Here is a 27,362-nt window from a genome sequence, read left to right as displayed (position 1 = left end):
CAGACTTCTTCTGTTTGTCTGAGATTCTCATCATTGCCACAAAGGGTGGAAAAGTGTATGGACCACAGCTGAGAAACAGATATTTTTTGGTGTCTCTATTGGGGACGCTCATGGCCCAACATCGGCAGAGTCGTGTACAGAAAGAGTATAGCCAACCCTGTTTCAGACTATCTCCTCAATGATTGGTCAAAAAGCAATGCCGTGAATACAGTGCGCCATGACTAATGTGTGTGTATATATATATATATATATATATATATATATATATATATATACACACACATATGTTCACAAATACGACACGCAATACTATAGTTAACACAGGCTAATTAAACACTTGTTATTTACAATCTTTGTAGATCACACACTTAATGTTTTTTTAAATAACATGCCACCATTGTTTTACTTTAAAGTCAGTTAGATGTCATTTTTTACCTATTTTGCCTGAGGAAAAGAAGATGCCTAATCATTTTTAACACCTTGATATAGGGTGGTGACCTCTCTAAACATCATCACATAAAGTATGATTAAATCCATTATGCATTACATTTTGCTTCGAGTTGGAAAATACACCGTATTATTCTGACCTACTCAGTGGCCTCGTGGTTAGAGTGTCCGCCCTGAAATCGGTAGGTTGTGAGTTCAAACCCCGGCCAAGTCATACCAAAGACTATAAAAATGAGACCCATTACCTCCCTGCTTGGCACTCAGCATCAAGGGTTGGAATTGGGGGTTAAATCACCAAAAATGATTCCCGGGCCCACTGCTCCCCTCACCTCCCAGGGGGTGATCAAAGGTGATGGGTCAAATGCAGATATTAATTTCGCCACACCAGTGTGTGTGTGACAATCATTGGTACTTTAACTTTTTACCTATAAGGTGCACTTAAAAAACTTTTTTTTTTTCACAAAAATATACAGTGCGCTTTTTAACCTGGTGCGTTTAATTCATAGATTAATTCTGGTTGTGTTTACCGACCTCAAATCCATTTTATTTAGTACAAGTTGTAATGATAAGTGTGACCAGCAGTCACATATAAGATATATGTATGGACTGCATGTTGACACCTGTTCAAAAAAGGTTGCTCGCAAGCAAGCCAAAAACGTTTATGTTCCATTGAGAATATAGAACATTACACACAGCGCTCAAAAATCTGTCAAAATGTTTTAGTACAAGTTTTGGTGAACTACGAAGCTGCACCGTTTGATGACTTGTCGGCGCATTACCGCTACCGTAGTCAGACGTGATGTTCATACGGGTATCATTATGGTGTGTGTGTATAAGGACATTAAAATGGCACTTATCTTAATTATTTGCCGTTTAGTTTTCGACTTGTAATGCAAAACCACCTATTGGTTCCTGCTGATGTGTATTCCCGATCTTCACAAGTCCCGAAAATTAGCGTCCCATTCTAGTCTGTGCCGTAGTCAATAAGCTCCTTCTTTTCCTCTATCCTCTTGTTGTGTGGCATTCATCCTCGGCTGTTGCCATTTCTGACACAAATTGGCATACAGTTCTAACCTATATCTGTCAGTAGACTCGCTATAAATGCGCTAAAAACTACCGGTACAACAAAGGAGAAGACGCTGTCAAAGTGGCGCCACGTAAATAAGACCGCGCACAAAACGCGCGCATCCTTACGAGACTGTCAGAAAGCGGCTTGAAGATGGTCTGTAAAACATTATCTATGCAACATTTTGACCAAAGAACCACCATTACATGTTATGTAGACCACAAGGACGTGTTTTAAATGTAGAACAAAATAAATCCTTAATGCGCCTTATGTTCCAATGCGTTTTTTTGTATAAAAATAGACCTGAATAGACTCGCTCATCGACAGTGTGCTTTATTGTATAATCCGGTGCGCCCTAAAGTCCTAAAAATACGGTACATAAAAATGATAATATGGCCAAGACTTACTTGCCTATTACAGTAATGCACAGTGCAATGTGTCCAGTGTGTTTGTTAGTTTTTGCCGGATATCCTGTGCAAAAATTTGCATATTCTGCAACAACCATTCTGAAGAACATTCAAAGGAAACATCTATTGACAATAACAACATACCTGTCAAAGTGTATCTTCACAGCGTGATCAGGCAGAGATTCTATTACCCACTGGCAGTTGAGAGAATCTTTATAGAAAGAAGGCCAACCAGGAGACAGAAGAACTCCAGTTGGAGCAGTGAGATGGCCTCCACATGGAGCTACAGTGAGAAGACGGCACAAACAAATTATCTTATTTTCTTCTTTTTGTGTCTCAGCATCATTTTCCCCAACCTCAAGAAATCTGTCCAGTTTATTTCCACTCTGTAATCCTTTCAGAATGTCTAAATTGTTACCAAACACAATCAGATATATTCAATAATACTATACTGAGCCCGAGTTGTTCACATTCAAGAGAGCCTAAATAATTATGGATTTAATATTGGTGGGGAAATGCCAGATTATTTATGTTCCAGATGATGCCAACATTTCTTCTCACTTCTTTGCAGCTCAGTGAACTGTAGGCAGCAACACTTAATCCCCTCTAAATCAGAAAATAAAGACATTAGCATTTGTATACAGTAGTTTGCATCCCATATCAAAATAGATAATAACATACAAACATATTGAAATGTTTGTTTAAATGTATTAAAACTCAAAATGTAAAACCATTTTAAATGGATTAGGACTTTTATTTATGTAGATTACCACTTGAAAACATCAGTATACTTGTTAAATGTATCATGACTGGTGTACACATTAGTTATTTTTGTGAATTAATGTTATAAAACTTCAACACAAGGCAGTGTTGGATCCAAGGTTTGGGTCAATGTGGTCACAGTTTTCAGGTCGGCTCGGTACATTATTGTTCTTTTTAACACACCATAATACCCATCCATCCATCCATCCATCTTCTTCCGCTTATCCGAAGTCGGGTCGCGGGTGCAGCAGTCTAAGCAGGGAAGCCCAGACTTCCCTCTCCCCAGCCACTTCGTCCAGCTCTTCCCAGGGGATCCCGAGGCGTTCCCAGGCCAGCCGGGAGACATAGTCTTCCCAACGTGTCCTGGGTCTTCCCCGTGGCCTCCTACCGGTCGGACGTGCCCTAAACACCTCCCTAGGGAGGCGTTCGGGTGGCATCCTGACCAGATGCCCGAACCACCTCATCTGGCTCCTCTCCATGTGTAGTATTAATATTTTGTCATGTATAGTTACAGAGCTGCCAACATTTGGTAGTTGCAATCCAGTAGATCTCCTTCCGTGCACTTTTGGAGAAGCGCAACAACCTAATTGATGTTTGGCAACGACTTAATTGATGTTTGGGTAAGGTTCTGTGCAGTTGAGACTCTCAAGGTGCATTGCTGGTGTTCATCTGTGAGACAACACCTGTGCACTGATTTAAAGATAATATACACATAATTGCACATTTAATTTATCATTATAATGGTAAAAAGGAATGTTATGTGCCACTCAAGTGTGGCACATAAACTGGATTTTTTTATCAGTGCTGTCAATCGTTAAGAAAAAAAAATTGATTAAAGCTGCTATAAGTGTTTTATGATTCCCCCTAAACTTCATATCTAATGTGGGAGGAAACATCCTCTGTCATAACTGTCAAAACCACAAACCTAAAACAAACAAAGATGAACAAAGACTTTTAAACTGCATTCACACTTGTGGTTCGGTACTCTGGTCTGGTCTGAGAATAGAAATTAAGGGACTTGGTTAACACTTTGGTGCAGTGAGCAAAGCATTCACACTGGTTTTAATGTGTATATTTGTATCATAAATGCATGTCCCTGAAACATAGTTTTTTTCTTATAAGAACCGATAACGCAATTGAAGATTGTGGTCGCGCAGTAAGAAGTCTGTAGGTCCAAAAAAAGGATGTTGGAGAGATAAACAACTATAGTGGTACCTTAACTTAAGAGATCCTCTATTTAAGAGTCTTTTAGATAAGAGCTGTGTCTCAAATAATTGTTATGCCTTAAGTTACAAGCAAAAATTTGAGTTACAAGCTTCCCCGCCATTCATTGAGATAGTAATAAGTGCCACAGTGAACCCCGTACAATCTGATCAAAACATTTAGTGCTACTCGTTAGCATTAGCTTGTAGCTAGAGATGGACATAACTTTGTTTTCCAACCGTGGGTAGGACGAAAGTGAAGCGTAAATGACAGTGCTGAGAAGAAGTGGATGATATTCAATGAAATAAATAATAATATTTCAAACTGAGCATATCCCGGCGAGTCTGCACCATACTGAATCAAAATGCCAAGAATGTTCAAATAATATCTTAACAGAAGACATTTATCCATGAAAATATGGAAAAGCTGCTGTTGCCGTAATTGACGGAGAAGCAGCTGGAAGGAGAAACCGTAAAAGTCCACTCTCCAAGATAAGTACTGGACATTATTATTACTTTACTTAAAACAACTACTGTAGTTATTATTGCTACATTCTGTTGTATTGGTATTTATATCATCTTATCTAAAAGTCTTTCTTTTTAAAGGCATGCTACATGTTAAAATGGTGCTGTTTTAGGGGGCCAAGCACTGTTGCAATTGATTTCAATACATTTTATTAGCAACATTGAATTGATGTACAAGTTTTTAGAGTTAAGAGCTCCATCATACAACCAATTAAGCTCTTAAGTTGAGGTCCCAATATATACAATTTCCAGAGTGCATGTGAGTTGAGAAGTATAGAAATCGATTAAATCTTGGAGCATTTGTTTACCTTCACAGCGAGGCACCGCTGCGGACCAAACAACACTTCCATCCTGAATGATGCAGGTGACCTGGTCCGACCCCTGTAAACATTTAGGTTTGATTTAAAATGTTCCTTACACTGATTAGGTGTATGCAGAAGTCATAATAACAATGGGTCAAACATTGCAGTATGAATTACCTGTGTTCTAATGAATCCTTGGTCACAACGGAACGCCACGGAGCTCCCAAGCCGAAATTGGTCGCCGAATCTTTGACCATTGACAGGGACGCCTGGATCATGACACTCATTGTGGCCAAAAGCTATAAAAGTATTAATAGAAAATATGATCACATATAAGTATGCACTTAACCTGAAAAATAGGCATACGATTGTTGTGTTTCCCACAATTTTTATAAATTAAGAATATTTTAGATACACTCCTTAAAATAAAATGGGCAACATGCTTTTTTTGTCGTACTGGAATATGATTAAGTGTATGTCGCACTTGGCTTCATAGTAACCACTGTGGGAGACGAGGAAAGACCCAATTGTTGTTACCTTTAATGTTAATAAGCTTACAATGTTATGTAGAGGTATAGGGGAGGGTAACATAAAATATTTGAGAACTTGATTTAACCTTAAGCAGTTAATTTGGCCAACTGATAATAACTTTATAAACAGGGTTTGTCTATAAAAGCCTGAAAGGTAAAATGCTCTGTACTTGACAACATCACATGACACCTCTGAAGAAGAACATTTTCAGGTACAAACAATTTTACCTGTCAGGCTTTTATAGATGAAGCATGTTTATAAAGTTAATTGAACCCTGTCTTGTTTATCTTTATCTTATCGCCATTCCAGAAGTTAACCTGATCTCACCTAGACTGTACATCCAGTGATTGGATGTGTTTGAGGTTGATTAGCTACTGATTGCGGGGAAATGAGAGAGAATACAGATAGAAGAGGAAAATAAGATAGCACTGCACGAGGTAAAATGTACGTATGGGGATAAACAATCATAAATCTACATGTATTACATAAATAATGTTTTAAAATTAATGCATCTGCATATATCAGCATGTGTGAGTGCATACAGTATATAAAGGCTAGAGAAAATTCTCAACCGCAGACGTGCAGCCACTTAAATATATGAAAAACATTCAAATAATCTTTGCATGGAACTAGTTTTGCATCCTGTCTACAGTAGGGAGTCCAAAGCTCAGCAGCTCTGTATAATGGATGCTCCCAGGTTCAGCTGTTGAGGAAAACTTTGGTTTATTTTCCAATCCTGTGCATGCATCTGTCACTGCTTCTTTTTTGTTGATGTCTTCACATCCTTAATGTGTGTCTGTTCTTTCATTCATCAGTCGCTGTTCACCTGTCCCTGATCTTTGCCTGTTGTATTGGAATTATTTGTTTTTGTTTCAACCATGGAGCAGACTGCTTTTCTCCCCCTGCTGCCTGTCACCTTCAGTGAAGTCTTTGTTCTGCTTAACTCTTGCATCCGTGTCGTCGTTCTACGTTTGGGTCTTTTGTTTCATTCCGTGACAGATGCATACTAAAACAAGTGGATGTGATAAGGATGCTGAATGTGAAATGTACTGAATGCAGCAGGACTCATGTGAAACATCAGCAAGCTGACATTATCGTGACCGTGATGAAAAGGTGTCTCAAAGTAGCTTCAAAAAGAGACACCTACTTGTATAGCTGATATTGAAGCCTTTTCCGGTGTTGGAGTGATCCGACTGAAATTCCAGTCTCACGATGTGTCCGTTTGAAGCGATTTGGGAAGGCACATCATTTCCTGAGAATGATCCAAACGTTGTTGGTTCTGACAAACCTGCAAGAAAACAACATTTTGGTTGCCCTGAAAATAGACATCTAAACGTAATTTTCAAGTATATTAGAATAACTAAAAAGCAACTCCTTGAATAAGGGACACGGGGGAAAGGCAAAAGAGTGATTGTGATAATCAATCAATCAATGTTTTTTTATATAGCCCTAAATCACAAGTGTCTCAAAGGGCTGTACAAGCCACAACAACATCCTCGGTACAGAGCCCACATACGGGCAAGGAATAATGAATATCATACTTGAATAGAGAGTTAACAGAGCGCTAAACAACAAATAAGAGTAGGGGGAAAATATGCCTGTCCAAATTAAGAAAACAATAAACAACAACAAAGTAAGCAGATCAAAATTGAATAAAATCTGCCTATAAAAAGAGATAATGATGCATGTATACTTGTTCTACAGAGGGAATAAAAGCCAAAAAAAATGTCTATTGAAATGCAAAATCATCACGTTTTGTTTTTGAAAGTTTACACGCAGGCAACATTATATTCTCAAAATGGTCAGACACTAATAACTAAACAATTACTGCTTGTAGCACTACGGCTGGTTAATACACCTGTCTCGATCCTAAAGGGCTATTCACTTTTGCAGCGAAGAAGCAAACCATTTACAAACAGTATGAGATGCCTTCAAAAAATGATGTAGAAATACAAATTGGACATTGTTTGTACAAATACTGCAGACAACTCAATGGAATTGTTAGTCCTGACAGGAATGTTGATAATATTATTTGACCTAAATTATTCAAGATGATGCACCAATTACCATATTTTTTACTGTCGTGTTATACCATTAACACTGCCTGATCATTTTACTGTGACATTAATATTTGCTGTAGTTTATAGTATTTGAAGGGATGCAGGATTTGATTTGCTTGATTGCTTCAATCAGATTTTCTGAGGCCATCATCATGACATTTTGTTTCTTTACAGGGGACGTTTTCTGACTTATAAATGTTGGCCAATGATGGATAACCGTGTTAAACAATGCCACAGCATCAAATCATGAGGTTAATGCATTTGGGTGTGAGCTTGCATGCAGTTTCGGATGCCTGTGCCCGCTGCTATGCAATCTGGCTACATTGTGACATCACAGCAAGGTGGACATATTTATTTGGACATTAAGTAAAGCTATCAGCCAGAGGGGGAGGAGCTCTGTATGAGGCCAAATAAGTTTGAAGAGACACAAAAAAGGTAGGATAAAGTAATATTTTCAATTAATCTTGGCATGCGCACAATAACATTGACGTGCAGTGACACACATTCTGCTAAAAGCTTTTTTATGCAGCTAAGAAAGGTGTACCTAATGTTGTGACCGGGGGAATTTAGATAATGTTTATGAAGTTTATTTTCGACCGTGTCTGGGAAAAAAATAAACAGCACTGAAGTTCGTCTTCAAGCTACTGGTCTATATTTAAACAGTCTACATTTTCCAAATGTAATTTATGATACTTTTAGAGAGGATGGGGCATGGATGGTTACATTTGCAGTCTGGTAAGGCCTCCACAAACGAACATCTTCCAGAAAGTCGGTTAAAAATTTGACTGTGGAGGAAAATTTATGCACAATTTAGACAAAAGCATATCCAATACATATTATCCAGACCAGAGCTCTTCAATCCCTGTGCCGTGAGATATTGTTTGGTGTGCCGTGGAAAATTATGCAATGTCACCTACTTGTTCTGACATATAATTTTTGCAAACCAATAATTATAATCCGCAAATAATGTGCCCTTGTTGAGTGCCAGTGCTGCCTAGAGATCGGCAGAGTAACCATGTAATACTATTCCATATTAGTAGATGGCAGCGGGTAGCTAATTATTTTGTAGGCCTCCTTTGAGACAAGAGAGTTAAATGCATGGATGGTTATGGTTATGGTTTCAATTCATATCGAACAATTGCGTTAGATATTTGATGAGGACAACTTTATCTCGTCAATATAGGCTAAAGAGTTAAATTGTTTTACGTTTTCAGGTGCTGGTGTGCCTCAGGGTTTTTTAATGAGAAAAATCTGCCTTAGGTTAAAAACATTTGAAAATACTGATCTAGACCACAACAAAGTGTTTTTACATTTATATTAAACTCATCGTAGGTCCCATTTCAATTAAATTTAACATTACAGTATTCTGATGACAAATGGCCTTAAGTTTTGGTTGCCAAAGTGCAAGACAAAGTGCATACACCCAGGGACCAGTTACGACTATATACAGCATCCTCAATTTAGCTCATTGAACACTGGGTGCAATTTCTGGGCTGTGACTCATTGAGGGACCTGGCTGAGGTATCAAAGCACCAGACAGACGTCAGTGGTTCACCAAACAGGTTAGAGGGCTAACAACAGTTTCCAAAGACGCTGCATTTAAATACATCCTACGGAGACTGGCAGTAAAGGGATCAAGGTGTCCTGATCGCTATTTGACTCAAATGTCTCTGCCTAAGAAAAAATCTGTCACAATGACAGGATGTCTTGTACACAGTATTCATCATGTGCTTTGGGACCTGTAATGTATGATGCTACCTTACCTCATAAAGGGCTCACTGTATACCAATTTAATAAGGCAGAAAATAGCACACACCTCCCACTGGTCTGTGCACATTTAGCAGTTCAGAGGAACACCAGGTCTCCAACACCTCAAAGCTTGGGAAATTTGCATCAGCCATCAAAACATCTTACTAGATCTTAATGGGCCCCATTCAGCAACCGTTCTTAAGAACACATTTTGTTCCAAGGCCCACTTACAAAGTTTTTAAGGAGATTTTTGTATTCACCAATGTTTTCTTAGCTGGGATTTGTTCGAAGGTAAGAACAAAATCTACGAGTGCTCCAGAGCACTATTGTCTAATGTTAAGCTATTATCATAGACAGATAGATAGATAGATAGATAGATAGATAGATAGATAGATAGATAGATAGATAGATAGATAGATAGATAGATAGATAGATAGATAGATAGATAGATAGATAGATAGATAGATAGATAGATAGATAGATAGATAGAGATAAGACAGACAGACATATAGCAAAATGAGCAACATATAGACATTTAAAAAAACCACGCACACACACACACACACACACACACGGTTTATAAATCTTCACAATAATGCTGCGACGTGTGATGGGCAACTCAACTCACACAATGGCATTGCTTTTGCTGCTACTGCAAGATGCCGCAGTAGCAGCAAATAGGTCCACCATGTAGACCTATTTGCCCAAAGTGAGAAATATTTATTTGAATGCTTTGGACTATCCTCAGCGGTCCTGCCTTTCTTAAACTTACGTTTTGACATTATGTATTCCCCCCGCGGGATAATACGAATTTCTCTTCTGTAATCTGTTTGTGTTTTGCGTGTGTTTGATGTTCGGCTTTTCCACCGGAATTGTGTCCTTATATGGGGAATTAAGGGTGTTTACTTATGCAAATTACGGAATTAAGGGTGTTTACATATGCATATTGGGGAAATAAGGGCGTGTTTATATGCAAATTATGATAGACACGCACGCGCTAACCATTTGGCAATTAGCAACTTAAGAATAGCAGGTGGGAACAATTTGGCCGTTTAAGAACACGTCATTAATTTGAATGGACTCCTCTTAGGAAATCACTTAGGAAGAAATATAAGAGGAAAAGTTAAGAATTTATTGCTGAATGGGGCCCAATGTTTGCATTTTCCTTCCTGCAGCACTTTTCTGAATGAATCACAAATCTCACTAAGAACATAAGAATATGTCATCAAGCAGACTAATATTTAAAGTAGGTCCTTAATTCCAGTGTAGCAGGATATTATAGTTCCATATAAAGGCAGTGAACATTGCTCATTCGCTGCTAGCCATTTGGAAAAGCAATTATTGTTTACCCATATTATTGTTTTTTTTATTGTGGCTTCAAAATAACTATTAGGGAAGAACCTGGAGCAACCACAGATGTCACCATTGGGGGTTTAAAAGAGCAAATAAAATAAAATGCACAGTAAAAAAAAGCCAGGATTTCAAAGCATTTAACAGTATTTTTTCACCGTGAAATATTGCAATCAAAATTTACTGTAGCATTACAAGAATTTACTGTAAAATTACAAAAACCTTATTTCACAGCAATTATTAGCAATAATAGTAAATTACTGTAAATGTGACAATAAGAGTAATGCATTATTATCCAGCAATTTGGTGTGAATTTACTATGAAAATTGTAAATGACATGGCTGTCTCGTAGAAATGTACATGCATGTTGCGTGAAGAGATATTTTAGGATGAAAATATTTAAAAACAGATTCAATTGTTGCTATATTGTTGTTGAACTAGTGAGTACAATCATATGCTTTTCCAAGCAGTGCTTTTGAACTTTTGTAAGCTTTTGTAATGTTACACTTTTACTGATCATGGAGAGAGCAAGTTTTAATACGTGCAGCACGTTTGAAAGCTGGCGCTCGCTATGCAATGGTGTTGCTTTTGCAAACAGCCCCTATAATGCAGAATAATGTTTATCCATCAAGATGGGATGCAATTGTATTCTATGATATGTTTTATATATAAAAAAGTTTTTTGTATACATACTGTCATAATGTCGTAAAACCGTATCCTTTACAAGGAACTTTCCCTAATTAATACTAACTGAAGCAAACTGGAAGACTTTGACGCTTTGAAACTTTAGTTTCAGTTTACCCTGTGCAACAGTCCTAATTGCAGTGCAATTTTCAAAAACATTGTCAAAGAAAGAGAGAAAAAAAACTCTGCAGAGAGACAAGTTTATAGCCAGTCAATTAAACACAACTTTGCACGAAATAGAAATGCCAGACACATGGCACAATCTCAACTTGATTTGGTTTCAATCACTATCCTTTAATACCTTGGGGAGCTGCAATCAATTTGTTTTGTGTTACGGGCAGAATAGGGGAATTGTTTTGGTGCAAAAAAGTTTAACATTAAGTCATGCACTTGGCTAGTTGACGATCAACAAGGGACATTATTGATTTACAGAAAATATTGTCATAAACAATGTCAAAAACTGGTGGAAGAGACTGCACACCCTCAACCCCCTAAACTGTTGTGTTGATTTAAACTTAATATAGTCGTGCTGTCTTTTTCAAAGACATGCACCTGGGGATAGATTGATTGGCAACACTCAATTGGCCGTAGTGTGTGAATGTGAGTGTGAATGTTGTCTGTCTATCTGTGTTGGCCCTGCGATGAGGTGGCGACTTGTCCAGGGACTCCAGGGTGTACCCCGCCTTCCGACCGATTGTAGCTGAGATGGGCTCCAGCGCCCCCCGCGACCCCAAAGGGAATAAGCGGTAGAGAATGGATGGATGGATGGATAGTCGTGCTGTAGCAACGGTGTGACATTCATTCATTCATCAAGCCCATATCCTGTTTACGGACCTGAGTGAGCAGCAGCCTACCACAGTTAATCACAGGGCTAAATTTGTCTTATGTTCTATTATTATGTTGTGGTGATCAATCAAGATATTCACCAAGAGGGACTTAAGTTTCAGGGGTGTAGCGGTTTTCTAGATACTGCGGTGTTTCAGTTTCAAAGTCTTCACAATATTACTGTGACGCCTGACGGCATCAAACTAAAACTTAGTGTAGTTTTTTGCGGCGCTTTACCTATGGACAGGTCTCATGAATAAACTACAAACCCCGTTTCCATATGAGTTGGGAAATTGTGTTAAATGTAAATATAAACGGAATACAATGATTTGCAAAATCTTTTTCAACCCATATTCAATTGAATGCACTACAAAGACAATATATTTGATGTTCAAACTCATAAACTTTATTTTTTTTTGCAAATAATAATTAACTTAGAATTTCATGGCTGCAACACGTGCCAAGTAGTTGGGAAAGGGCATGTTCACCACTGTGTTACATGGCCTTTCCTTTTAACAACACTCAGTAAACGTTTGGGAACTGAGGAGACACATTTTTTAAGCTTCTCAGGAGGAATTCTTTCCCATTCTTGCTTGATGTACAGCTTAAGTTGTTCAACAGTCCGGGGGTCTCCGTTGTGGTATTTTAGGCTTCATATTGCACCACACATTTTCAATGGGAGACAGGTCTGGACTACAGGCAGGCCAGTCTACTACCCACACTCTTTTACTATGAAGCCAAGTTGATGTAACACGTGGCTTGGCATTGTCTTGCTGAAATAATAAGCAGGGGCGTCCGAGGTAACCTTGCTTGGATAGCAACATATGTTGCTCCAAAACCTGTATGTACCTTTCAGCATTAATGGCGCCTTCACAGATGTGTAAGTTACCCATGTCTTGGGCACTAATACACCCCCATACCATCACACGTGCTGGCTTTTCAACTTTGCGCCTATAACAATCCGGATGGTTCTTTTCCTCTTTGGTCCGGAGGACACGACGTCCAGTTTCCAAAAACAATTTGAAATGTGGACTCGTCAGACCACAGAACACTTTTCCACTTTGTATCAGTCCATCTTAGATGAGTTCAGGCCCAGCGAAGCCGACGGCGTTTCTAGGTGTTGTTGATAAACGGGTTTCGCCTTGCATAGGAGAGTTTTAACTTGCACTTACAGATGTAGCGACCAACTGTAGTTACTGACAGTGGGTTTCTGAAGTATTCCTGAGCCCATGTGGTGATATCCTTTACACACTGATGCAGCTTGTTGATGCAGCACAGCCTGAGGGATCGAAGGTCACGGGCTTAGCTGCTTACGTGCAGTGATTTCTCCAGCTTCTCTGGAGATGGTGAAATCCCTAAACTCCTTGCAATAGCTGGTTGAGAAAGTTTTTTCTTAAACTGTTCAACAATTTGCTCACGCATTTGTTGACAAAGTGGTGACCCTCGCCCCATCCTTGTTTGTGAATGACTGAGCATTTCATGGAATCTACTTTTATACCCAATCATGGCACCCACCTGTTCCCAATTTGCCTGTTCACCTGTGGGATGTTCCAAATAAGTGTTTGATGAGCATTCCTCAACTTTATCAGTATTTATTGACACCTTTCCCAACTTCTTTGTCCCGTGTTGCTGGCATCAAATTCTAAAGTTAATGATTATTTGCAAAAAAAAAATGTTTATCAGTTTGAACATCAAATATGTTGTCTTTGTAGCATATTCAACTGAATATGGGTTGAAAATGATTTGCAAATCATTGTATTCCGTTTATATTTACATCTAACACAATTTCCCAACTCATATGGAAACGGGGTTTGTACATCTTCCAGAATCCTCTGCACAGTGTAGGGCACCAAGGTGGGGGAGAGGACCGCCATAAGCAGGGTGGGGTGTGAAGTGTGTTTGTAATCAAAGAGATTTTTTTGACATTTCTTGAAAAATTTCATCAAAATCTATCCTTAACTATTTGGGTTATGTTGCCAACAAACACACAGAGAAACCCTGGTGAAAACATAACCTCTTTGGCGGAGCCGATGTAAAAAAAATCTACGTTTCCAAGCCAACACGGAGCCAGCAAGTCACGGCGCAGCAAACGGAGGTAATCACCCCAAAACATATTTGATGTGGGAAATATGAGTAAACTGAAAAACTAATTGACAAATCCTCAATCCTTTCACCCTTATTCCCGCCGCTTGTTTCTCTTGATGTCATGCAGCAGCTGCAGCCTGACCGTCAAGCCGTGCTCTGGCATAAGGCAGCTCACATTCTAGACAAGTCACCACCTCATAAACTTCCATCCAGAAAAGATATTCGAAGCCAGCAAAACCAGTGTGAGGAATTTACATTATTAAAAGTTTAATTGTTTTATTTTTTGCGAAACAACATATTGCAGACTGATATAAACATGTCCTCTGTGGAGGACACTGCTTGTCAGAAAGTACAAGTTGAAAGACACTAAAGTGAACGTTATTGTTAGAGATGTCCGATAATATCGGCCTGCCGATATTATGGGCCGATAAATGCTTTTAAATGTACTCTCGGAAATTATCGGTATCTGTTTCAACCTCCCGATTTTCCCGGGAGACTCCCGAATTTCAGTGCCCCTCCCGAAAATCTCCCGGGGCAACCATTCTCCCGAATTTCTCCCAATTTCCACCCGGTCAGCATTATTGGGGACGTGCCTTAAAGGCACTGTCTTTAGCGTCCTGTACAACCTGTCGTCACGTCCGCTTTTCCTCCATACAAACAGTGTGCCGGCCCAGTCACATAATATATGCAGCTTTTACACACAAATAAGTGAATGCAAAGCATACTTGATCAACAGCCATACAGGTCACACTGAGGGTAGCCGTATAAACAACTTTAACACTGTTACAAATGCACGCCACACTGTGAACCCACACCAAACAAGAATGACAAACACATTTCGGGAGAACATCTGCACCGTAACACAACATTTACACAACAGAACAAATACCCAGAACCCCTTTCAGCACTAACTTTTCCGGGACGCTACAATACACAACCCCCCCCCACTTCAACCCCGCCGCTCCCCTTCTCCCGAATTCGGAGGTCTCAAAGTTGGCAAGTATGCTCTAGTATACTCTGGACTGAAGCTGTGTGCCTTCATTGTTTTTGTAGCTGTCGTTTTGAGGCATGTTTAAAAAAAATAATGCACTTTGTGAAAGTCAAAGTATAGTATTTCCCATAGTTGTAGTGGGTATTAGGATTATCTCAGGGAGAGCATGTCCCAAATTCCAAGCTGCTGTTTTGAGGCATGTTAAAAAAAAAAAAAAAGCACTTTGTGACTTCAATAATAAATATGGCAGTGCCATGTTGGCACTTTTTTTCCATAACTGGAGTTGAAGTTGTTCTCTTATTTTGGAAAAACTTGTTTTTGATTGATTGATTGAAACTTGTATTAGTAGATTGCACAGCACAGTACATATTCTGTACAATTGACCACGAAATGGTAACACCCAAATAAGTTTTTCAACTTGTTTAAGTCGGGGTCCACGTTAATCAATTCATGGTAAAGTTACATTGTTTAATGCATCCAGCGTGGCATCACAACACAATTAGGCATAATAATGTGTTAATTCCACGACTGTATATATCGGTATTGGTTGATATCGGAATCGGTAATTAAGAGTTGGACAATATCGGAATATTGGATATCGGCAAAAAATCCATTATCGGACATCTCTAGTTATTGTGTTACACTGGAGGTTTACATTGTCACTTTAGAGACCCTTTTTTTCTAATATTTGCTTGAAACAGTGGATTTCCCTGTACTATTATTTGCACTTAAAAAATAATGTCTGTGGTAATAAATACGATTAGAACACTTTAGAATTATGTTTGTGTTCAATTACAGAAAGTGTGTTAATCCTAAACATGCCTGCCACTTCATTTTACACTATAACATTTTTAAGTCTTTTTTTTTTGGACATATACAGGAATAACACCGTACCGTGGCCTTAATACCTTGATGATATTGTACCACATATGATACACTTACATCCCTAGTGAACACAGTGGGTAATCTTGTTGACCAACTTTTTGACCAATTTTTTGACCAACATCATCAGCCTTTGGTGTGAGCGAGGGGGAATGGCATGCAATGCTAACAACACGGCTAATAGCTGTAGCTGCGACTGTCAGGTTGACTAACGTTCGACAGAACAACTTGCGGCTGTGATTTTGGCACTCAAAGTTATAGTTACAAAGTTCTAACTTAAACGATTTACCCAGGATGTGAACAAGAATTTCAAAGTTGTGGCCGTGTTGTCATGGCCGAATGACGGCCTTTGCAATGATGCTTGGAGGATTCTCTGGGCTACCGTTGAGTACTGTAATCTACAGTAGAACAACACTTAAAGGCCTACTGAAACCCACTACTACCGTCCACGCAGTCTGATAGTTTATATATCAATGATGAAATCTTAACATTGCAACACATGCCAATACGGCCGGGTTAACTTATAAAGTGCAATTTTAAATTTCCTGGGAAACTTGATGTTTGCGCGTGACGTCAAGGGTTGAAGCGGAAGTATTGGGACACCATTGTATCCCAATACAAACAGCTCTGTTTTCATCGCAAAATTCCACAGTATTCTGGACATCTGTGTTGGTGAATCTTTTGCAATTTGTTCAATTAACAACGGAGACTGCAAAGAAGAAAGCTGTAGGTGGGATCGGTGTATTAGCAGCTGGCTACAGCAACACAACCAGGATGACTTTGAGTTGGATAGCAGACGCGCTAACGTGAGTACAGCTTTGGCTTCCAAACATTTGATCGCTTGCCCGTCCGTGCTTGTCGCTATGTGCATGTCACGTACGTAACTTTGGGGAAATATATGTTTCTTGCCGACTCTGATGGCGGCCGGGGTGTCGTCGAAAGCTACAACGCCCGCCGCCGCGCCGCTGTCCTCACCTTGACTTCCTCTGTCTCCGGGCCGCCAACCGCACCGATCATCGTGGTGAAGTCCTCCGTCGCGCCGTCGATCGCTGGAACGCAGGTGAGCACGGGTCGTGATGAGCAGATGAGAGCTGGCGTAGGTGGAGAGCTAATGTTTTTAGCAAAGCTCTTTCGAGGTCCCGTAGCTAAGTTAGCTTCAATGGCGTCGTTAGCAACAGCATTGCTAGGCTTCGCCAGGCGGTACAACATTAACCGTGTGGTTACAGGTCCAGAGTTTGGTAGTATTGTTGATATTCTGTCTATCCTTCTAGTCAGGGGCTTATTTCTTTTGTTTCTATCTGCATTTAAGCACGATGCTATCACGTTAGCTCCGTAGCTAAAGTGCTTCGCCGATGTATTGTCGTGGAGATAAAAGTCACTGTGAATGTCCATTTCGCGTTCTCGACTCTCATTTTCAAGAGGATATAGTATCTGAGGTGGTTTAAAATACAAATCCGTGATCCACAATAGAAAAAGGAGAGAGTGTGGAATCCAATGAGCCAGCTTGTACGTAAATTACGGTCAGAGCGAAAAAAGATACGTCCTGCACTGCACTCTCATGTTCCTCATCCACAAATCTTTCATCCTGGCTCAAATTAATGGGGTAATTGTCGCTTTCTCGGTCCGAATCGCTCTCGCTGCTGGTGTAAACAATGTGCGAATGTGAGGAGCCCTTCAACCTGTGACGTCACGCTACTTCCGGTACAGGCAAGGCTTTTTTATCAGCGACCAAAACTTTATCGTTGATGTTCTCTACTAAGTCCTTTCAGCAAAAATATGGCAATATCGCGAAATGATCAAGTATCACACAGAATGGATCTGCTATCCCCGTTTAAATAAGAACATTTCATTTCAGTAGGCCTTTAAGCACATATATTAAGTGTAAAGGTGACTATATGGGTGTTAATTCATGCCTAGAAGTCTCTACTTATGTTAGATAAACATATTTAGATGGTCGAAAAGTTTTTCAATGAAAATATTAAATTTGATAGTAACAATCCTACTTCACGGAAATTAGTTTACCACGGATAGGCCTGCAAGGAGCTTGAGCTGCTTCTGCTGCGAAATAAACGAGGAACAACGGTATTGTAGTACATTAGCAACAGGATCAGTTTATTAATTTTGTCTGTTTAAATGGGAGACTGTCCATTCAAATTACCAAATATGATCATTGGTCTGAGTGCTACTCACCTTCATCTTTGACCACCAACCAGTCAAACTGTGGCTCCAGGTCAAAGTCAGAGAAGAGCAGATGGATGCGGCTCCCTGGTTCCGAAATAATCAACCACACACAGTTGAGGTTGTTGCCGTATTCTTCAGGATAGTTTGGGGAGAGTACAGTCCCGGACGGGGCCGTGAAGTTGAAGAAACAAGAGACTACAAGGACAAAGGACAATAGGCAAGAAATTATGTCAAATAAAAAGGTAATTAAATGAGAACACAGACAGAGAGGAAAGGGGATGCAAAGGGGAAATAGAGGGATGCTTAAATAAAAAACTCAATTAATTTGACTGTTTTAGAGCAGAAAAGCAATTTAAAAGATAACGAGTACTTACAGACGCAGCTGGGTTTATTACCAGACCACTGGTTATTGTGCTGGCACGTGATGCTCCTCTCGCCGACTAATTCAAACGCAGACTGGCAAAAGAAGGTCAGCACATCCCCGTGCTGAAAGCCGTCGCCGCTACGGCGACCGAAAGCCGGAGCACCAGGGTCGCCGCAGCCTCCCCTTTCGATCTCTGTGACACACAGAGATAAAGAAAACCTTGTTTTTAACACTGATAATAAAAGCAAACATGAAAGTCTGTGTCAAAGGGCCAATGCAGGTATTTGGTTATTGTGTGAAAACAAACACAGATTAGCAAGGGCAAAGAGAACCTAAAGAGAACAATAGAGGAAGACAATAGTCAATAATATTATGCATGTATTTCAATGAACTCATTTATCAGTTTACATGTTTTAGGTCTGTTACTGGCACGGGTCTAGTGCCGCATGTGGCTTTTCTGCCCTTTGTTGTGGCTCCCTCAGATTTATTTTTTTTAATCGAAGTGAACAAAGTTATAATTTTTTAAAAATAACTCTATTATCCGACGGTCTGTAAAGTCATGAACGCACACAGGCTTAATCCTGAGACACAAGGAAGTCAAGCAGGGGCGTCACTAGCTTTTAAGGACAAGGGGGGCTTAGCCCCCAGGAGATGCACAGGATGCGAGCGAACGTAGCGCACGAGCACAAAACTTCACAAACGGCTAACAAAGACTTAGAAATTAATCATTGTTATTATTATTATTTCAGTCGGTTTATTTTCAATCTGTATTCAGTACAATAACAAACATGGGTTTGCACAGTGACATTTTGTTTACAGCATCAACAAGAAACAATTACTTGCATGATCCTTCAAGATACACTGAAACACAATGAAAGTCATGGCATTAGCCTCTATGTTATTCATTCACAACATAGAGGCTAATGCCACAACTTTAGCTCACAATACAATAATTGTTTGTTCCCAAATATTTTGAAGTTGCACAGATTACATTTTGGGCACATATGTGACTAAAATGGTTGTAAATTCAAGCCCTGGAAATATTACTTGATTACTTGAATTAAAGTAATATCTGGATCGGGATAATTTGGCTTGTATATAATATATTTATATATATATTTTATGGCAAGCCGTTAGGGAAATTAAATATATATGGAAGTCTGAATAGAAATGAGAAACTTTTATATAAACTGTAAATAAGAAAGACTTAGAGTCTGTCTGCTGATCTGAAAAAGAGCCAAAGCTGTCAAAGAGCTGAGGGACCATCTTCAAAGTGCAATGCTGAAACAAATAATGCAAACAATAAAATGTAACTTCCAGGGCTTGAGATTAATGTATTCCCGTCGTCCCGGGGACGGTAAAAAAAATGCACGGGACGAAATTAAATGCTCCCCGGGACGATGGCTTTTAAACGTTTTTTTTCTTTTTCTTTTTATGTATTTATTCATTTTATATTAAATGTCTTGGTTTTTCCACCCTCTGAAAATCCTATGAAATGTTTAACAAGCCATCCTATAATAATACAACAGCTATTAATGTAACAATACAATAAAACAAATATATTTAATGATGTTTTTTTCATTATTTTAACAATAGGCTAATGTATATTACTTTATATAGATTCTACAAGAAACACACAACTTAAAAACTAAATTATTTACAATTGCAGAAACAAGGTTCTTGTTCTGCAGTGCTGTGTGCTAATGTGCTTCGTACACCTGCAGGACCGCAAGCAAAGTTGCAGAGAAAATGCGGACTGGATTTTGAGTGATGTGGACATTTTCTATATGAACAAGTCCAAGGACCGCAAGAAAGGTCGCAGAGAAAATGCGGACTGGAATTTGAGTGATGTGGGCATTTTCTATATGAACAAGTGGAATGGATTGGATACCGACGCACTAAAGGGGCTCTCTACCTCACGCTATAAAGTGAGGGGAAACTGAGTGAATAATGACAGGTTATATGATTATGTATTTAAACTCATATTCGGGACACTTTATAATGAATATGTCGGCATGTATTTGTAAAAATAAATGTAAAAAAAAATGATTTTTTGTATTTATTTATTTTTTTTAACACTAAATTATTTAGGGGGTCTTAAGAACATTTTAGGGGGGCTTGATTGAGCCCCTCTAAAATAGGCCTAACAACGCCAATGAAGTCAAGTAAAAGACTGGAAGCCTGTGTGTTTAGTTCAGTTTCTCGAGTGTGCAACACCTTGATTTGTTTATTGAAGTTTTTTTCAAACATGAATGCAGTTTCAACATGACACATCACATATTTTCCATTTCTCTTTATGCTCGAACAGGAGTAAAAAGAAGCAAAGCTCATTTAATCCTACCCCTTTTCCACTTCATGGCAGTTTTATGCACATATACTGTATGTTCACTTCCTGTTTTCAATTTGTAGCACAGTTATCATCCATCCATCCATCCATTTTCTAATGTTTTTTTAAAAAACACAGTTCTCTTCATAAATAGTTAAGTCAGTTACGATTCACATAAAGAGACTAATCATATCTTATTTACAATAAATATCATTGTTCTTCTTCATAATACATTGTAAACATTTTGTGTTTGAACAACCTCCTAAACTGCAACACGTTAGTACTTTGTTTGACTTTGCTTAACCCATTCCATAATTTAATTCCACAAATATATATGCTAAAAGGTCTTGTACGTGCATACAAATGTTTTAAATTAAATGTTTCTCTGATGTTATATTTCTCTTTTGTTGAGAATAAGTGTTGTACATTCTTGGATAGCAGGTTATAGTTTGCTTTGTACATAATTTTAACTGTTTGCTAACTCACTATATCGTTGAATTTCAATATTTTTGATTTAACGAATAAAGGGTTTGAATGTTCTCTTTATCCAACATTACGTATTATTCTGACTGACCTTTTTTGGAAGATTGTTTATGAGTGAAGCATACTTTTATAGTTATTTCCCCATATGTCTGCACAATAACTTAGATATGGTAACAGTAGTGAGCAGTACATAATATGGAGTGATTTTTGGTACAGAACATATTTTGCTTTGTTCATTATGGAGAGGTTTTGCCACCCTGTGTTGTGTATTTTTCATATGAGATTTCCAGTTTGTTTTACCATCTAATATTACAACCAAAAATGTGATTTAAGTTACTCTTTTAATGTCGACTCTCTGTATTTGTGTTTGACTTTCCCTAAAGTACACATGTAAGAGAATGATTTGAGTTGGTGCTTCTTCTTGTTGAAAACATGTCATCGGAGGTTCATGGGGTTTTGGATTATAGTGTCCTCTCCCCTATGGAGACTTGTTGACAAGTCTGACTCCAAACTCCTTGGATCAGAGCCAGAATGTGCTGTGAGATCATATTTCTGTCCAGTCGCAGATAAGAGAATGATGTGCCAGCTACTTTACTTACCGGGAGGGAGGCTATTTACTCTACATCTAAATTTCCATTTTTCAATGGAGTTCAACAGTCCCTCTGGAAGTAGTCAGCAAGGACAACTGGTTGAACAAACATACAACTAGACTGTGAATACTGTGTGTACGTGTACAAGCTTTTACTAAAGATACCTCAAGTACCTACAAGTAAGACAAGCAGAAACGCAGCAATGGCATGGTATGAACTTTGACCACAGCTACTTTGGGCCCCTTGAGACTGATATCCTTTAAAATGTTTTACAATATAACTAAAACTATTCATACCTACTGAACCGCCCCAGGTGTGATGCCTGTAGTGCATATTTGTACATGCAATCTTTATTCTAAACAAGCGAGCGTTGTGAGCATTAGCTAATATGCTAACACTTTTGCAAGTGTCTGTGTTCGTATTATTATGTTACAATGGCATTCTGTTTGTTCTATGTCAGTCTTGTAAATTCACCAAAACATCACATTGGACTTATTGAATCGGTTTAACTGATTGGAGCGCGAGCTTCCACAGCTCGTGGGTCCGTGACGATGACTTCTGTTTTGTTTGATCAGCTGTTTGACTGCTGTGTTACATACACCATTTAAAAACAATTAAAGTATGTAAATAAACATTTACAGAACATTTCTGTGTAAATAACTTATTTTACAATTTATTTACCTGCGGCTTATAGTCCGGTGCGGCTAACATTTAGGGAAAAATGTTCTAAAATTTTGTGGGTTCGGCCTTTATACTGGAGCGTTCTATAATCCGGAAAATATGGTATTTCACTGGTGTGTTCATGGTCCACATAAAGATTGTGGATGATGGGAAATATCTCAGAAAAAAGTTTACCTTTAAGAACATATTTCATCACCAAATACTGCCCAAATGTTTGAAATCAGTGTGGAATTTGAAGATGACGGTCTAATTAGACACATGTACCTTATGTTACGGGGGCATTCAGCGTGAAGTGGATGCATGTTTTACTTGGTATGACTGAAAAAAGCACAAACATTGTCCACTCAGCTCATATCCTAAAAGGGAAAATGAGGTCCCGCTCTTTAAATTTAAGCAACAGCTACTTTCTTTAGAGGATAGCTGACAGCAGCCCTGATTGGCCTGTCAACAGCATGACAAAAACACTGCAGGCGACACCGGCAGCCAAGCTAACATGGTTGTGTCAAGTCAGAGAAAATGGGCTGATTTTCCTTGTGTGTGTGTGCACTGCAGAGCTAATGAAAATGATAGAACCTTTAAGAGGTCCATTCTGACGTGTTCCTTCTCCCAGCTAATTCGTCGTGAGCAGAGCAATTTAGCTTTACTTTTGAAAGGCAAAACAATAAGTGGTGACATGCTCATATAATTACCAGGATGATGTTTATGACAGGGAATGAAGTATGTCTGTAAGTGTCCAACAAACACACGCAATCTCCTTCCCTGATGCAATTCCTTTTTTCCCAGTCTGTTTCCCTTTCAAAGGGCTACGTTTTTCTCAATCGGATCAATATATTGTGCTTTGTTGATGTCAATTGCACATTAGCATGGCAGCAATTAGCCAGGAATCACGCTCAATGACTTTGGATACTTTTTTTTTTCCATTTTGTCCTTCCGTAATGGGAAAGGGATCTTTAATCATCTGCTCTTTTTTGGCATTGAAATGTGACATTCTAGCAGCCATGCTCCAGGATTAGCTTTGGGCAAATACACCTCAAGGTGAGGAGTCACCATGTGCATGCAGTGTCGCACACTGAATATGTGTGTGGGTGAGCCTTGTTTCACTCATTATCTTTCCCAAGTTTTTTTGTCTCCAGTGTTTAAGTCATTCCTGTCTTTTACTTTCTTTCAAGAGTTTTGCGAGAGCGCTTCACCCCTATTTGCATCTCAATGCAACACTTTATGGGTCTTCCTTGTCTTTTGTTTCCCGATGGATGGTTATTATACAAGGTCATCTGCATAAATAGGTAGAGGAAATACCACTTGGCCGATTAATTAGTTTTATGCAGGAAGAAAATGCACGGATGAATACTTCAGAAAGTTTTTGGGCTAATGTGACGTGTTTCAGTCTGCTAACTACAAATTAAGTCCACTTCCTCAAAATTCCACAAACATTTTATAATTTCAAGTTCAAAAACAAACGTTGCCACAACAATCATTGCTCGATCAATTATGGCATGGCTCGCGTGTACTCTGCGCATAGCATCTTTTTGCCCTCACAATGTGTCTTTTCCATGTGCACTACGTTTCACCCTTTTGGCACTTAGGCTATGTCTACACTAAGCCGAATAACCCCTTAAACAAATAATTATTTAGCCTAAGCCCCATTGCGGCCACACTAATTCATCGTTTAAGGTCCCCCTCCTTGGATATTTTTTTACACGGGTAAGTGCACCGTCTATTTCTTGAATCGCCTACTCTTAGATTTGTATGGACTCAATGATCGTTTACAAACTGAGTCCGGAGAGGAAGTGACGCCAGAAAGACCGCGCCCCACATAGGAGGTGACGTCGGAAAGAACGCGCCATAGTCAGCTTCATAATAAAGCGGTTTCGTAACTCTGAGCTAACCACTGGAAATATGAAGGCGAGTCATCCAGACATGCCCGTGTTTCTCCTTCCGTCTGTACAGACGCTTGTGGAAATCACACATGAATACCTTGAGAGAAGAAAACACGCAATTACAGCTATTTCGGATGCAACACATCTCAGACGACAAAAGAACTTTCGAATGTCCAGGTCAGCTGAGATTCTACTTACCGAAAAACTTTGTCCATTTGTTGAAGGAGAGTCTATGAGAATGCGGGCTCCCGTGGATGTGATAAAAAAAAGATAGTGTGTGCTTTGTATTACCTGGCCGTCGAGGGAAGACTACGGAAACGGCCAATGCTTTTGGACTGGCAAAGCAGACTGTATCAGTTATTGTCCGCCATGTATGTCGCCGACTCAACGTCTAGGTCCAGAGTATATAAAGTCACCAAAAACGAATGGACAATGAAGGCGAAGGCAAAAGAGTGAGGAGCGTCCTGACCAGATATCTAGATCCCTAGTTTGATTGATGTAAAATGTTCTGTATCACATTGTTTACTTTTACATGTCTAATAAAGATTTGATTAATTTATGATGGCTGAGGTGTGATTCACTACAATAGGGCCCAACAGCACACTGGAGTCCAGTTAATTAAAATACCAATAATTTACCATGAATTGATTAACGTGGACCCCGACTTAAACAAGTTGAAAAACTTGTTCGGGTGTTACCATTTAGTGGTCAATTGTACGGAATATGTACTGTACTGTGCAATCTACTAATAAAAGTTAAAATCTATCAAAAAAAAAACAAAAAAACACAACATTGGATATTGTTTAGATAAGTTAAATTTAAGAACTTGCACACAAGACAACACTGGAGGTCACTATGACGTTTGCATTTTCCGCGCATTACACGGCCCAGCAACTCCCCTCCTTTTTGATTGATCACTTGTCCTGGTCAGAGCTAATCCGAGGCAGAGTAAGGCGGGACATATGGTGGGAGGCCCTTAAAGCAGTAGTTATAATGATAAATGGGTTATACTTGTATAGCGCTTTTCTACCTTCAAGGTACTCAAAGCGCTTTTGACAGTATTTCCACATTCACACACACATTCACACACTGATGGCGGGAGCTGCCATGCAAGGCGCTAACCAGCAGCCATCAGGAGCAAGGGTGAAGTGTCTTGCCCAAGGACACAACGGACGTGACTAGGATGGTAGAAGGTGGGGATTGAACCCCAGGAACCAGCAACCTTCCGATTGCTGGCACGGCTACTCTACCAACTTCGCCACGCCGTGCCGTAGTTCTGAAACTTTTTTCACCAAGTACCACCTCAGAGAAAACTTGGCCCTCCAAGTACCACCAAATTGACCAACAATAAAATACGGTGGCATAGTGGACGTAAGTATTGATTGAACATAATTTGTTTAACAAGTATATTTAATATGTTTGGCCGCTGGAACATTACACACAGTTTAAACAGTAACACTGTGTTTAAATATTGGCCATTCTACCAAATTGGTTCAAAGTGAGGTTGGGAATATTTAAAAATGTTGTAAGTTGTATTCTCAAAACTTTGTCCCTACATATATTGTAAAATATCTGAAGTACACATTTCTATTAAAAAAACAGTCAACTTGTATTTTGTATTTTCAGAATATTTAGGAATGTTTGTCCTCTCCCCAAATTTGTCACTACCGAATAATAGCCTTCAAATATGAATATAAAATATTCTGTTACTCTGTTAATATCATGCTTACTTACTTTGTGTAAAGATATTTTTTTTTAATTATTTTTAAAATCCATAATAAACGCATTTTTTAACAAATGTTCTTATAATATATTAAATTATTCAAAATCGACATGGTCTTTCTTTTTAAAAGCATTGATCAGATTGATTTCAGAGTTAATGATTTATGAAATTGAAAATATATTTAACCAATCAGTATCATATTTATTTCATAACTCAATATACTTTCTTTTTTTTGTAAACACCAAGTGTTTCGGTAGTGACTGAACATGTTTCGGTAGAGACCACTATTTTGTTTGCAAGGTTGTATCATATTCCCTCAACCTTATTGTTTAATATTAACTTATAACATGCTTGATGTTGGAACTTATGTTTTGTGGTCAATAAAATCATTTATTTTTGGAGAAAACTGTCAATATCAGTTGAAAATAAGTACCAACGAGGGTTCGGAAATCAGTGGCAGCACGATGGGGCGTGTCCTTCACAGAGAAAAAAGTCCTAGGTTGCATTCCTGAGCTCAGGGTCTTTCTGTGTGGAGTTTGCATGTTTTTCCCGTGACTGTGTGGGTGTTTTCTCTGGGTACTCCGGCTTCTTCCTACCTCCAAAGACATGCACCTGGGGATAGGTTGATTGGCAACACTAAATTGGCCCTAGTGTGTGAATGTGAGTGTGAATGGTGTCCGTCTATCTGTGTTGGCCCTGTGATGAGGTGGCGACTTGTCCAGGGTGTACCCCGCCTTCCGCTCAAGTGCAGCTGGGATAGGCTCCAGCACCCGCCACCCCGAGAGGGACAAGCGGTAGAAAATGGATGTATTCAGTATTCAGAGAAAAAGAAAACACTTCCTATTACTGTCAGGCTTCTGAAAGCTAATGTACATTACTTTGGACACCAAATCAGATTGGATCATGTTTGCCAGTGCTTCAAATCTAATATTTAGGTATCATATTGTTAGAATAATTATGTATATATTATCACACTAACTTTAGTATGCCTAAAGTCTGTTGCTTTAGTTATTTAGCTATTGTGCTCAAGTTAGACTTTTTCTAATGTGAGCAAGGACAAATACTTCTTGTCTGAGGGGTGGCCTCAGCCGTAGATGTTATCTTTGTTTGAGCCCACTAACAGCCAAGGACTTCAACCGACCTCAGCAAAGATGGGATGACGGCACGCGGACGAGGCAGAGACTTCAAGGACCTCAACAAGATAAGATTCCAACACGCAGACGAAGCGTGACGGGGCAAAATCACAAGGCCCCCAGAACATTCCGTCAC

The 27,362-nt window shown here is 39.1% G+C and overlaps 1 protein-coding gene and 1 long non-coding RNA gene across 2 annotated transcripts in view; one reads left to right on the top strand and one right to left on the bottom strand.

The window, feature by feature from the left end:
* The window catches only part of LOC133633672 (CUB and sushi domain-containing protein 1-like), a 1,183,208-nt gene that overhangs the window by 264,662 nt on the left and 891,184 nt on the right, over positions 1 to 27,362 (bottom strand). Inside the window, exons 13-18 of the mRNA XM_062026293.1 lie at positions 18,424 to 18,606; positions 18,059 to 18,244; positions 6,390 to 6,530; positions 4,889 to 5,010; positions 4,718 to 4,790; positions 2,065 to 2,203 (exon numbers count right to left, since the gene is read on the bottom strand). Of these exons, the coding sequence (XP_061882277.1) occupies positions 2,065 to 2,203; positions 4,718 to 4,790; positions 4,889 to 5,010; positions 6,390 to 6,530; positions 18,059 to 18,244; positions 18,424 to 18,606 (844 nt within the window). The remainder of the gene's footprint in view (positions 1 to 2,064; positions 2,204 to 4,717; positions 4,791 to 4,888; positions 5,011 to 6,389; positions 6,531 to 18,058; positions 18,245 to 18,423; positions 18,607 to 27,362) is intronic.
* Positions 9,163 to 14,338, top strand: LOC133633759 (uncharacterized). The gene is made up of 3 exons (XR_009821834.1): positions 9,163 to 9,342; positions 13,902 to 14,005; positions 14,123 to 14,338. It is a non-coding gene; the product is annotated as an uncharacterized LOC133633759 (long non-coding RNA).

This window comes from Entelurus aequoreus, linkage group LG02, assembly GCF_033978785.1.
Source record: "Entelurus aequoreus isolate RoL-2023_Sb linkage group LG02, RoL_Eaeq_v1.1, whole genome shotgun sequence".
NCBI lineage: Eukaryota > Metazoa > Chordata > Actinopteri > Syngnathiformes > Syngnathidae > Entelurus > Entelurus aequoreus.
Note: the sequence above shows the minus strand (reverse complement) of the source record. Positions and strands in the feature narration are given on the sequence as shown.